This window comes from Gymnodraco acuticeps, unplaced genomic scaffold, assembly GCF_902827175.1.
Source record: "Gymnodraco acuticeps unplaced genomic scaffold, fGymAcu1.1, whole genome shotgun sequence".
Classification (NCBI taxonomy): Eukaryota; Metazoa; Chordata; class Actinopteri; order Perciformes; family Bathydraconidae; genus Gymnodraco; species Gymnodraco acuticeps.
Genome location: NW_022989984.1, coordinates 10,187 through 22,269, shown reverse-complemented (window position 1 = coordinate 22,269; position 12,083 = coordinate 10,187). Strand labels below are relative to the sequence as shown.

Below are 12,083 nucleotides of genomic sequence, written 5' to 3'. Positions count from 1 at the left end.
GAAGATGATTCTACAACAAAGGTGGAGGGGAGCTCTCTCCTGACAGACTGAGAGGCTGATAACTACAGCTCAATGAGGTAAAGGACTCTCTCAGTGTTTAGATAGTTAACTTTAGTCTAAGTTATTTCAGTGGGTCTCAAACGGTTTGATCACAATTTATGTAAACACATATTTCCAAGGCACTCCTTTACAATTATTGGGATAAACAGGTTTGAAATCATTTCAATGTATACTATAGGACAGTAAACCAAAAGTATTGTTTAAAACTGGAGGGATAAAAAAATTGCTAAATTACTAAATAAATGTTTACTAGGTAAAATAAGATATGAATGAACAACAACAATAAAATGTGTTCCATTTATTTGTTATTGGCTATGGTATGTTATTGGTTATGTTCACATACTTATTTGATTATTAAATCTTTTTCATATGGGTGTTTTAGAGTTGTACCCCCAGATGTAGTCTCTAGTAATTGTGTGCACCAGATTGAAGCATTTTACTTTAAAATGTTCACATTTTTTTTTCCGGGTGGTAATGTCCACCCTCCAATTCAAACATGTTCATACAATACTGAATACATTTGAAGCCTTTTTGATGTAAATTACCTATGTCAATAAGTTTCTGTTTTTGTAGTGTATTTGTCTTTTGTATAGATTTTTCATGTATTCTTTATATATTCCATAGGGAGGGGGGGGGGCAGCTAAAATATCGCCTAGGGCATCAAATTGGCTATAACCGGCCCTGCATATACATAGAGAGAGATTGGTAGGGTGAGGGAACATGATAGCCTCACTGCAACTGTGGTGAAGTAGTGTATCCGCTGAGGGGGGAGGGCAGCAGATGGGGAATAAAAAGCCCCTACGAACTAGTGAGCTGATCTGCAGCTGTTGAACAAGAGAGTCATTTCACACGTGCACCACAGAGAAACATGGCTGAGTCTATACAAATGTGAAGCCCTAAATCATCAATCAGGGGGACCTCCGGGCCGTATACGGACCACGAGACCATTTGGTACGGCCCTCGAGGTAATTCATAAACACACGCTAAAAATAAAAAATTAAACAAATCTAGACCGCAAAAGAATTAAACAAGCGAGGGCCTGTTTTTCCTGGCCAAGGTCAGGGTCCTTGAACACAACACGAGCCTAACGTGTCATCACGTGGTATATGTCTTGTCTGACAGGGGTGTAGTGCTCACGGAGAGCACCAGAACGCCGCTCCACTCCGGCACTTCAAAAATGTCAGTATCCATAAGGAGCCGTACACATGCCGCAGTTTTTGCGTGGCTGTGTCTTCAGTTGAAAGCCCAGTGGCGATCTGTTCATCTGACATACTGATCATACAGTCAATAACTTTGTTGTTAGCATCTGGTTAGCTAGCTATGCTAACGAATATAAGAAGCTTTTTCTACAACCAGTGAGGTAAAGGCACATCTTTATATGATCATTATAGTTATTAAAAAATAAGAGAATAAAGTAAACAGGTATAAAATACTATATGACAGTAAAGTAAGTTGTTATTAATAAACAAGAATACAGTTTAAAAGGGGAGTGATTTGTAAAATATCCATAAAGAAAAATAAAATCTGCTTCCATTTCTGTTTCATATGGGTGTTGAGAGATGTATTGATAGATCTCTTCATGTTGCTCTCAAAGTGCACCAGATTGATGTTTTTAACTTCAACATTTAAAAATCTTCCCGGGGGAGCATGCCCCCCGGACCCCCCTAGAGGAGGTTAGGTCCCCCCCACTTAAATCATGTTCACATGGATAGGAAACTAAATACATTTGCACACATCTTGTGTCCATATCCTTCTGTTTTGGTGGTCATGCCACACCGTGCACGTGCATGCATGCGCAAGTCATGGTAAGATATCTGGACTAAGAGGTTGCTTTTTCTTTGCACAGCATGAAAGAAAGGCCAAATGAATGGGCTGTGATTTTAGTATTTTTAAGCAGAGGTCAATAATTTGTACGGCCCTCGGAGGATGTTGAAAAAATTGAAATGGCCCTTGAGAGGAAAAAGGTTCCCCACCCCTGCTTTAAATGGATAAGGTACCCAGAATTCACTTCCTCTTGCTCCTGCTCCTCTCAGATGAGACTTTTGACCTCGGGTTGAGGTTTGAGCTGGTGATGGAGGTGCGCTCCCGGGTGCCATCTGGGATGCTGTTGCATGTGAAAACAGCAGAGGGCGATTTCACAATATTCCTTGATCAAGGAGTGGTAAGTCATGGCACTGCTATCCAGAAAACAACATATTTAGGTCAAATTATGTCAATTGAAAACACGTCTTCTGTTCAATATAATAACATGCTGCTGTGTGTTTCCAGGTGGTGGTTCTTGTGAATGATGGGTCTCATGAGTTCTTCACAAAGGTGAAACCAAGACAGAGTCTGTGTGCTGGCCACTGGAACAGAATCACTGGTAAGAATTTCCCAATTAAGGTTAAGGTTAGTTTATATAGTTCATTTTCTGACACAAGGCAATTCAAAGTTCTTTACAAAGGCAATAACACATAAAACAATGGAAAATAAAAGACAATTCATAAAAGATATAGGAATTAAAACTTTAAAACTTGTTCAAAAGCTATCATTTAAAGGGTTATTTTTTTGCCATGGGATAGTTTCATTTTGCAGTTTTTATAGTGAGATTAAAAATGGTGACTTTAACTGGTTTCCATGGGGACATTTGTATGCCTTAATCTATCTCTGACTCTCTGTTTTTTTAATTCACACTTTATTTAACCTTAATTAAGTAGCTGAGGTGGAACTTCCAAAATAAAAAAAGAAGAGCCCCTTGAGAGGCACAATGGTTCACTTTTGGCCACTTGAGTGGTAGACTAAGAACATTTGCTCACATACTGAATGTACACTTTTACATTCCTTGAAGAATACTGTGTAATCAATTCCTGCTTGATGTTAGTGATCCGTGATGCCAACGTTGTCCAGCTGGACGTGGATTCTGAGGTCAACCATGTGGTTGGACCTCTGAACCCCAGCTCCACAGATACCAAGAAGCCGGTGTTTATCGGTGGAGCCCAAGGTGAACCACCAATACATTTCTGATAATCTCCTGATAAACAAACATGACTCCTTTCTAATCCTGTGATGTACTCTTCCACCTCTCAGATCCCTCCCTCCCAGAGGGCATTGCTACCAGGAAGGCTTACGTAGGCTGTATGAGGAACCTGACCATCAATAACAGCCGGGTGAGCTTCAGCAAAGCGGCTCTGGTCAGTGGAGCGGTCAGTGTTGGAACCTGTCCAGCAGCATAAACCATCACTGAAACACATGAAAAACTCTCGCTGGTTAACATTCAATAAAAAATGTGTCAGATGTTTCTTCTTCTTTCTTTATTTTACCTTTGTATATAACCAGAAAATAAAACCATGATTAATTATAAAAGAAATGTTTCAGGCTCAGAACCCCCTTGAGAAACAATAATCCATCATTCTTTACAGTGTTAATATGAGGGACACATCTGCTGTTATTGTATTTTACACCATCCCACTAATCACATTGGCACATTGTTTGTACCAAGTGTTCAAAATGGTGGGTTACGTATTGTAACCCTAGTTATATAAGCACAGGCGGAGCCCTCTACTGGATTCTATGGGTACTACCTCTCAACCATACTATGCGAGCATTCACTTACTGAGATATTTATAATGTCTTATGATGTTTATAATTGCAATGTTTATAATATATATATATATTATATGCATACTCTTCCCTACAAAAATTAGATAGAGTCCAGGCACAAGCACTAAGGACAGTGACGGTCTGCCCAAACGGCACCGCCCCCCCTCTTCCCACATTAAAAAAATATATATATATATTAAAAAAATATATTTTTTATTTTTAATAAACAAGGTAAATATTATATAATTGGTATCAGTCAAATGTATAATCTACAATAAAATCTCGTTTAAAATTGCGTTACGATGTCTAAAGTTACTGATAAGTCACATGTTTCCTGCCTGGCCTTGCCCGTGTATCATTACACTCTCGTCTGGGCGCTGTGCATAGTGCCCAGACGAGAGTGCAGCAAGTGCAGCAGAAGCCAACTGTTGCTATCTTTAAACTATGCCGCCGAAACATAAATTCAGCCAATCAGCGTCGTCAAATCTGATGGTCACAGGGCGCCTACGTCTCCTTAACTACTGCATGTTTAAGCACTTATTTTAACTGATATTATACATATGTATTATACTCTTATAAGATGTATGTAGATAGTATAAGAAATGTGCAGAATAGGACAGTTTAATGGAGGTATACACACATATTGATAGATGTCTTGTAATGCACTGTTGAGGAACCTGCGACCCAGGTTTTTCATCTCCAACCTTGTCAGGTATTGAACATTCAATAAATAAAGAACACAGAATTATTCAATATAAAACACAGAATTTGTGTGATTATACTAAATGATTTACAAATAAACACCACTGCATATTTACAACTGTTACACATGCTGATGTAACGCAAATGTTTCCAACTTGGGATCAATAAAGTATATCTTATCTTAAGCTGATCGATGGCTACTGCCATATTTGCAAAATGTGCCTCCGAACCTTGACAAGTGCATGTTTCAGGCTTATCAATGAACAACAGGAGGGGTCACAGACATAAGACCAGCTGTTAAATAAAGCTCTTCTGACCTTAGCTGGCATGTGGGTATATATTAATGCTGCCCATTATGGGCACAAGCAATTTTCACCCATTTATTAATTATATGTTTTACATGTGTGTTTCCTATCCCCTAAACCTCCAGGGATGTACACAGTTTAATACTGGCAACTTCTTATTAAGGGAAATACGAAAACGTCTTTTAAAACTACAATTCCCAGTAGAGACGTGCCATAGAACATGTTGCAAAACACACAATAGCCAGCATGTGTAGTTCTGGGGACGGGGTGGGGGACGGGGTGGACCCGTGGTTCCATCCCATTTCAAAGTGTTGTTCGACGCTCGGCGTAACCCTCGGCGCACACTCAAACATCCAATCACAGAGCTTGAGGACTATCACGGGGTTTGTCAAGCGAAGCGGAGAGAATACTTACTTCCGGGTGTAAAATTCTCTAAAGCAACTACTATGAGCTGCTCCGACCCTCGGTCCTGACGGACTCCAACTTGTGTTTATTAATCAAACAAATAAATAAACACAAGGATAATTATGTGTTATTGTTGAGTAAATAACAGTGTGTGGTTTAGAAAATAATACAAAATTAGAAGGAAAAAACGATGAAACAATACAGATTTCAGTATTCTGAGCCCCTACTCTCCGCATAACTGACAGCAACAAAAGTCCTACATTATTCAATTAAAATAAAGAAGTAAAAACAATAAGTGTGTGTTACGTTCCCTTGTAGATCTAGGGGTACCAAGGGAAGTAGCGACACACAAGATAGCCGGACGAGAGAAAAAGGAGAGGAAACTGAATGCTGAAGGAGTTTAAGTGAGGTTTTAATTGGTAAATAAGTAAGGCGGCTCACCAGCCAAATTACAAAACACTCTTACAATAAACACACAACTATGCTGGGTCTCACACAGAGACATGCTGCACACATGCAGCCAGATGAGAAGGCGAGAAAAGGCCTCTCACTGCCGTCCTCCTCCGGTCCTATATGGAAGCCCTGATTGAGGATTGGGAGCACCTGGGGAGAGGCTGCACCTGGGGACAATCAGGCTGCACCTGGGGAGTCAGAGGGAGAGAGAGAAAAACACACCCACGACCACACAAACACTACGGCACGTAACAGTGTGGCTTGATATTGAGTAAGAAAAAGGTTGATAAACGCTGTGAGAATGGATCTGCGGAGAGCATTTCGCCGCGATCCCAACTCCTCTATTACCAACGTTCAGGGAACTCTATGCAAGTCAATGGGACGCCCTGCCCGTTGAAAACTGACTCTCAAGGGGTACCCTGTACGTAATTCCGTGACGGAGAGGGGCCCTGACCGACCGTCAACATGAGACAGGTTGGGAGTGAGAACGTGTTGCTTCAAGAGTCTTTGGTTTAGTGCCTTCACTGCGTTTCCTTGTTCTGTAATTAATTTGTATGCTTCTTCTTCTCTTCGCCTTTCAACTCCTTGTGTCTTGAGTCCTTCTTCCATTCCTCTGCGGTGTTCTCCCATTCTTCTGTTGAGTTCCGCCTTCAGCTGAGTGGCACTGGATAGGTTTCCTGCCTCATAAGCCAATTATCTCTCTCCTGTGGTGAATTGAATTGAAGCATGGTGAAAAGTGTTGTTCTCTGGTATGTCGGGAGGAGAGTCTCCGGTCAGGCTTGGATACTGCCTTGGAGTTTGGATAACTGGAGCGGCTTCTGTTATCCCTGCTATGTCTTCCCTCATTGGCAGATCTGCTTCTTGGACCACATCCATGCTGTCTGCCGGCCCAATACTGACATATTTTAGAAGATGTAACAGACCTATAACTCTTGGTTTTCTTTTTTCAGCTTTCACCCATGCACTTTGCTGTTGTAGGTGTTCTTCATGTTCATAGTCAAATACTGCTATTACATGGGCTTCTGTTGGTCCAGGTTGATCATCTGCTGGAATCAATCCTCCCGTTCGCCACTGTTCCAACAGTTTATCTATTTGGTTGCACGTCTTTTGTCTAAAATTTGGATGTGTCATAGCATCTGATCTTATGCGTATCCTCTCCTTAATAGCTGCAGTTGAGCCTGGCACTGCGTCTGGTCTCAACTTAGTTTCTTTCGGTGACATGTTCGTTAAAGAGCCTGTGACACGAGTTTCCCCCATCATCCAAACCCATCAATTTGAGTAAATATTGTCCCCTTGAAAACCGTTACTGAACTGATTTTGGATATTTGTACTTTGATAACCATTAATCTGCCCTTCAATGTTGACCATTCCTGGATCTGCTCGGGGATTCTTCAAGTCCCGCCAAATTACGTGTGACGTCATTGCGGGCACAGCGCTCCAGCTGCACCGTTCAGGATCCCAGCATTTGCATGTAAACGCACGATGGCGCACACAGCAGCAAGCTAAAACAGCGATGACAGTTTAATTTTGAACCTGTCTGAGAGCTCATATGAGGCTGAAGGATTGGTTTATGTTGTATCTGTTAGAAGTTTAGGAATTAGGTGCGTCAATATGGGCAATCATACGGTCATGTAGCCAGTGGTGGACTGGGACTAAAAATCATCCCGGGACTCTCGACCGGCCCACTTCGGTACCGCTAGTAAATTGTCAACGGGGGGAGTGGGGGATGTCAGGGGCGGCGGGTGCTGTAGATAGTAAATGTAAATATGTAAATATTTGTGTCACTGCATCCTGGTAAAATACAAATATAATGCAATGTGTGTGTCTTTGACATTAGCGCTGCCAGCCACCTGTGCCCTGTACTACGAAGCCAGTTCAACATACCCTGGATATGTTTGAGTAACAAACTAACTAACAACAACAAACTAACAAACGAGATCTCGCTAAGCGGTCCTACGAGTCACGCTGGTTATCAACTCGGTAAATCAAGCTAGGGTTTCTCTCACCAGCTGAGAGCGCGTTCACGTCTAAAGACACGAGTGGATCTGACTTTAATTACATTTGACTCGAGTGTTTCGTCAACATAATGTGTTGCTTAAAATAATACTTCTGCATACAATATGTGACACTGTAAGTGTTGCACGGCCAGATATGGCAGATAAGGAAATATATGATATATTATGATATTATATGATCGATGATCTGATTGATGATGTAATATGAATGATAAGTGCGACACGTCTGCGTTTTCTCTGCATAGGCCTACGGCAGTTTAAACTGTATTTCCTTTATCCTGTAATATGACTTGAGAGATTTAAACTCCGCACACTGAGTTGATCTCTTTTCTATAGACCCCGGAGGCGGGCAGCGTCAGGTAAAAAAAGTTATTTAGCCTTCCCAAACCTGAGCCTCACGCGCCGCCTATGGGGGATGTGCTAGTGACTTATCCGACCGGCCCACTTCGGTACCGGCCCATCGGGATTCGTCCCGATGGCCAGTCCGCGACTGCACCCAGCCCACGTAAACTGTCAACGGGGGGAGCCTCGCTGCGGGGAAACGGTGGACCTAGTGTCCCGATCGGAGTGGGAATAATAATAATAATAATCCGTGCATTTTATCCATTAATTTCCCCAACATTGTGGTAAAAAAACCACACGTTTAATCCATGTTGGTGTACTACTACTACAAAAAGCATCGGTTTGTTTTCTCATCAGGAAATGCAGACCGGCTCAAACAAACGATTTTTAATCATCATTCTCACGATCATTTAATCTATCATATGTTCGCCGAATTGACATGAAAGCACTAATACATGTAGTTTCATCCACTTGAGTTTACAACTACAAAAATAATCGATTTGTTTTTATATCACATCCTACGGGAGGAAATTCAGTAGCTCTCACTACCGATTTTTAATCCTAATGTAATCATCATCTTCACCACGATCATTTATGTTTATGTTCGCCGAATTGACATGAAAGCACTGACAAATATGAATATACTGTAGTCAACTTCATTCAAACGTTATTAACGTGCCTAAACTCAGTAATTCACCATTTCTACGCATGACAACACACTTTGTCCGTGTTTGGCTCTCTCGCCGCACAGTGAAGCGTTCCCGCATTGACGTCACTTCCGGCTTCCCCCAAAACTTCAAAATGAGTCGAAGGAATTTCCCCGCGATGTTCGAAATTATTGATATTTAACGGAACGGTATCGCTTTTTCTTTTTTAAACTGACGGTTCGAGATTACTAGTAGCCCAATATTTCATTGCACAACAGTTGTTGGGATGCTGTCACAGGCTCTTTAAATACTTTAATGAAATTACTAAGTTATCAAAGATGAAGCACTAATCCTCTGACTAGTACCTTTGTATTCCTTATAAAAGTATCCTATGGCGTCAGAACTTAACTTTTTTTTTACAGAAATCGGAAAAACTAAATTAAAATGTTGTAAAACTGAAATTGGAAAATGTAAATCAAAATTTAGAAATGAGAAAAATGTAATTAAAATTTTGAAATTGGAAAAATGTAATGCAAATTATGCACATTTTTAAATCAGAATTAAATAGATAAAAATGAACAGTGTATGGTTTTGACTTTGGAATATGAAAAATGGAAATATGGTGAAAATCCAAATCTGCTGTGTACAGTGTGTACTGAAGCGTATGGAATTATGCAAATGTCATAAACTGTTAACTTCAATAAAATGGTGTTTGAATATTCTACAGTCTAGGTTGAAAGACTTTTATGTAAGGTTTTTTATCTTAAAATTAGAAACCACATAAAACACATAATTCTATCTGTGTGTGGAGAAGTATGTTTAAGCAATAGCTCACGACAGGCCATGGTATATGCTCATTATATCACAGCTAAGGGGCGTGGTTCGGCCCGACGCGAAGCTCACTTCATGGCCTGAAGTGAGCTTTTATAAAACGGTTACCAAGTGTGGCAATATGAAAGAAAAATACACACTCTAATTTAAATAGTTTTTATTAGTAAATAATGATGTTCAAAATAAAATAGTCCCTCTGTTGCGTTCTGCACGAAACATAGTGCGAGGTGGTTGCTATGCAACAACACTAACAGCTAGCGAACATATTAGACAGAGAGCGTTGATCCATTATGTGGCTATTTATTTACATTCATTTGTATGTTGCCGTTTATTGTGCACCCACTGAAAACCTGTCCAGCATCAGTAGACTGGCTTATGTGGTTACTTGTATAGGTTGAGGTTGTTCTAGGCTGTTGCTTGGCGTGGCGAGAATATTGCTCCACTTTCTCCGGTCCCCGAGATTGGGCTTCCAGTAGCTCTGGAGAGAGCTTTGCACCTGTGGCCACTAACGGTCATAATTTCTCTGCTTAGTTTCAAGACCCGCATCAGAAAGCTTTTGAATGGTGGTACTTTTCCAGTTGGTCTACCTGCTCTTCACGTAGCTCTGCATGTCGTCGTTTAGGTGCTTTTTTTTTCTGGAGATAGGCACTCCTCACTCCTCCATAGTAAGACCCCCCCAGAGGTCGAAGTTAATCTTAAATGTTTCCATCTTATGCTTCGTAAGTTTGTTTCGTAACGGAAGAAATGTAAATATATTTATAAAACTGACTTTCATTACAGATTTGAAAACATCGTTGCTTGCTTTAAAAGTAGCACAATTCATTATGTCAAACCTTGGAAATAACCCAGTTCTGGCCCCAGCAGCCATGGTTCCAGACCCAGTTCTGGACCCAGCAGCCATGGTCCCAGACCCAGTTCTGGCCCCAGCAGCCATGATTCTGGCCCCAGTGCTGGCCCCAGCAGCCATGGTTCCGGCCCCTGTTCTGGCCCCAGTAGCCATGGTTCCAGCCCCAGTTCTGGCCCCAGCACCCATGGTTCCAGCCCCAGTTCTGAACCCAGCAGCTATGGTTCCGGCACCAGCAACCATGGTTCCAGCCCCAGTTCTGGCCCCAGCAGCTATGGTTCCGGCCCCAGTTCCGGCCTCGGCAGCCATGGTTCCGGCTTCAATTCTGGCTACAAAGCCGGTCCACACAGCCATGATCCAGGCTTCAGCTCCGGACCTTACAGCCATGTTTCCGGCTCCAGAACTGGATCTTACAGCCATGGTTCCGGCTCAAGTACCGGCCCCAGCAGTCATGGTCCCGACTCCGGCTCCTCGTCACCTGTTGACTCATCGGCCGACGCCAGATCCCCGAGTCCTGTCGGCATACCGGCCGACTCCAGCACCTAGTCTCCTGCTGGCTCTCCAGCCGACGCCAGCTCCCTGTGTCCTGTCGGCGTACCGGCCGACTCCAGCACCTCGTCTCCTGTTGGCTCTCCAGCCAACACCAGCTCCCCGAGTCCTGTCGGCGTACCGGCCGACTCCAGCACCTCGTCTCTTGTTGGCTCTCCAGCCAACGCCAGCTCCCCGTGTCCTGTCGGCGTACCGACCGACACAAGTTCCCTCTCAAGTCCCCTCTCAAGTTCCTACCCGAGTCCCCTCTCAAGTTCCTACCCGAGTCTCCTATCGAGTTCCCTATCGGGTCCCCTCTCAAGTTCCTACCCGAGTCTCCTATCGAGTCCCCTCTCAAGTCACCTCTCAAGTTCCCTCTCAAGTCCCCTCTCGAGTCTCCTCTCGAGTTCCCTCTCAAGTCCCCTCTCGAGTCTCCTCTCGAGTCTCCTCTCGAGTTCCCTCTTGAAATTCCTCTCAAGTCAACTCTCAAGTTTCCTCTCGAGTCCCCTCTCAAGTCACCTCTCGAGTCACCTCTCAAGTCTCCTCTCGAGTTCCCTCTCAAGTCACTTCTCGAGTTCCCTCTCTAGTCCCCTCTCGAGTTCCCTCTGAAGCCCTCTCTCGAGTCCCCTCTCAAGCCCTCTCGAGAGAGAGTCCCCTCTCGAGTTCCCTATCGGGTCCCCTCTCAAGTCACCTCTTGAGTCTCCGTTCAAGTTCCCTCTCGAGATTCCTTTCAAGTCACCTCTCAAGTCAACTCTCAAGTTTCCTGTCGAGTTCCCTCTCAAGCCCTCTCTCGAGTTCCCACTCAAGTCCCTACTCATGTGCCGTTGGAGGTCCCACAGACTACTCTTCTGCCGGGGGTCCTGCCAACCCCATGTCCTGAGCCGTTGGAGGTCCCACAGACTGCTCTTCTGCCGGGGGTCCTGCCAACCCCATGTCCTGTGCCGTTGGAGGTCCCGCAGACTGCTCTTCTGCCGGGGGTCCTGCCAACCCTATGTCCTGTACCGTTGGAGATTCCGCTGGGGGTCCTGCCAACCCTTTGTCCTGTCCCGTTGGGGATCCCGTCGACTACTCTCCTGCCAGGGGTCCTGCCAACGCTATGTCCTGTGCCGTTGGAGGCCCCGCCGACTACTCTCCTGCCGGGGGTCCTACCAACCCTGTGTCTTGTCCCGTTGGAGGCCCCGCCGACTACTCTCCTACCGGGGGTCCTGCCAACCCTATGTCCAGTGCCGTTGGAGGCCCAGCCGACTACTCTTCTGCCGGGGGTCCTGCCAACCCTAAGTCCTGTGCCGTTGGAGGCCCCGCCGACTACTCTCCTGCCGGGGGTCCTGCCAACCCTGTGTCCTGTCCCGTTGGAGGCCCCGCCGACTACTCT

The 12,083-nt window shown here is 43.9% G+C and overlaps 1 protein-coding gene across 1 annotated transcript in view; it reads left to right on the top strand.

Moving 5' to 3' along the window:
• The window catches only part of lama4 (laminin, alpha 4), a 49,047-nt gene extending 45,709 nt beyond the window's left edge, over positions 1–3,338 (top strand). Inside the window, exons 37-40 of the mRNA XM_034212406.1 lie at positions 2,094–2,221; positions 2,329–2,422; positions 2,921–3,040; positions 3,127–3,338. Coding sequence (XP_034068297.1) covers positions 2,094–2,221; positions 2,329–2,422; positions 2,921–3,040; positions 3,127–3,272 — 488 coding nt within the window. The 3' untranslated portion in view covers positions 3,273–3,338. The remainder of the gene's footprint in view (positions 1–2,093; positions 2,222–2,328; positions 2,423–2,920; positions 3,041–3,126) is intronic.
• The last annotated feature ends 8,745 nt before the right edge of the window (positions 3,339–12,083 follow it).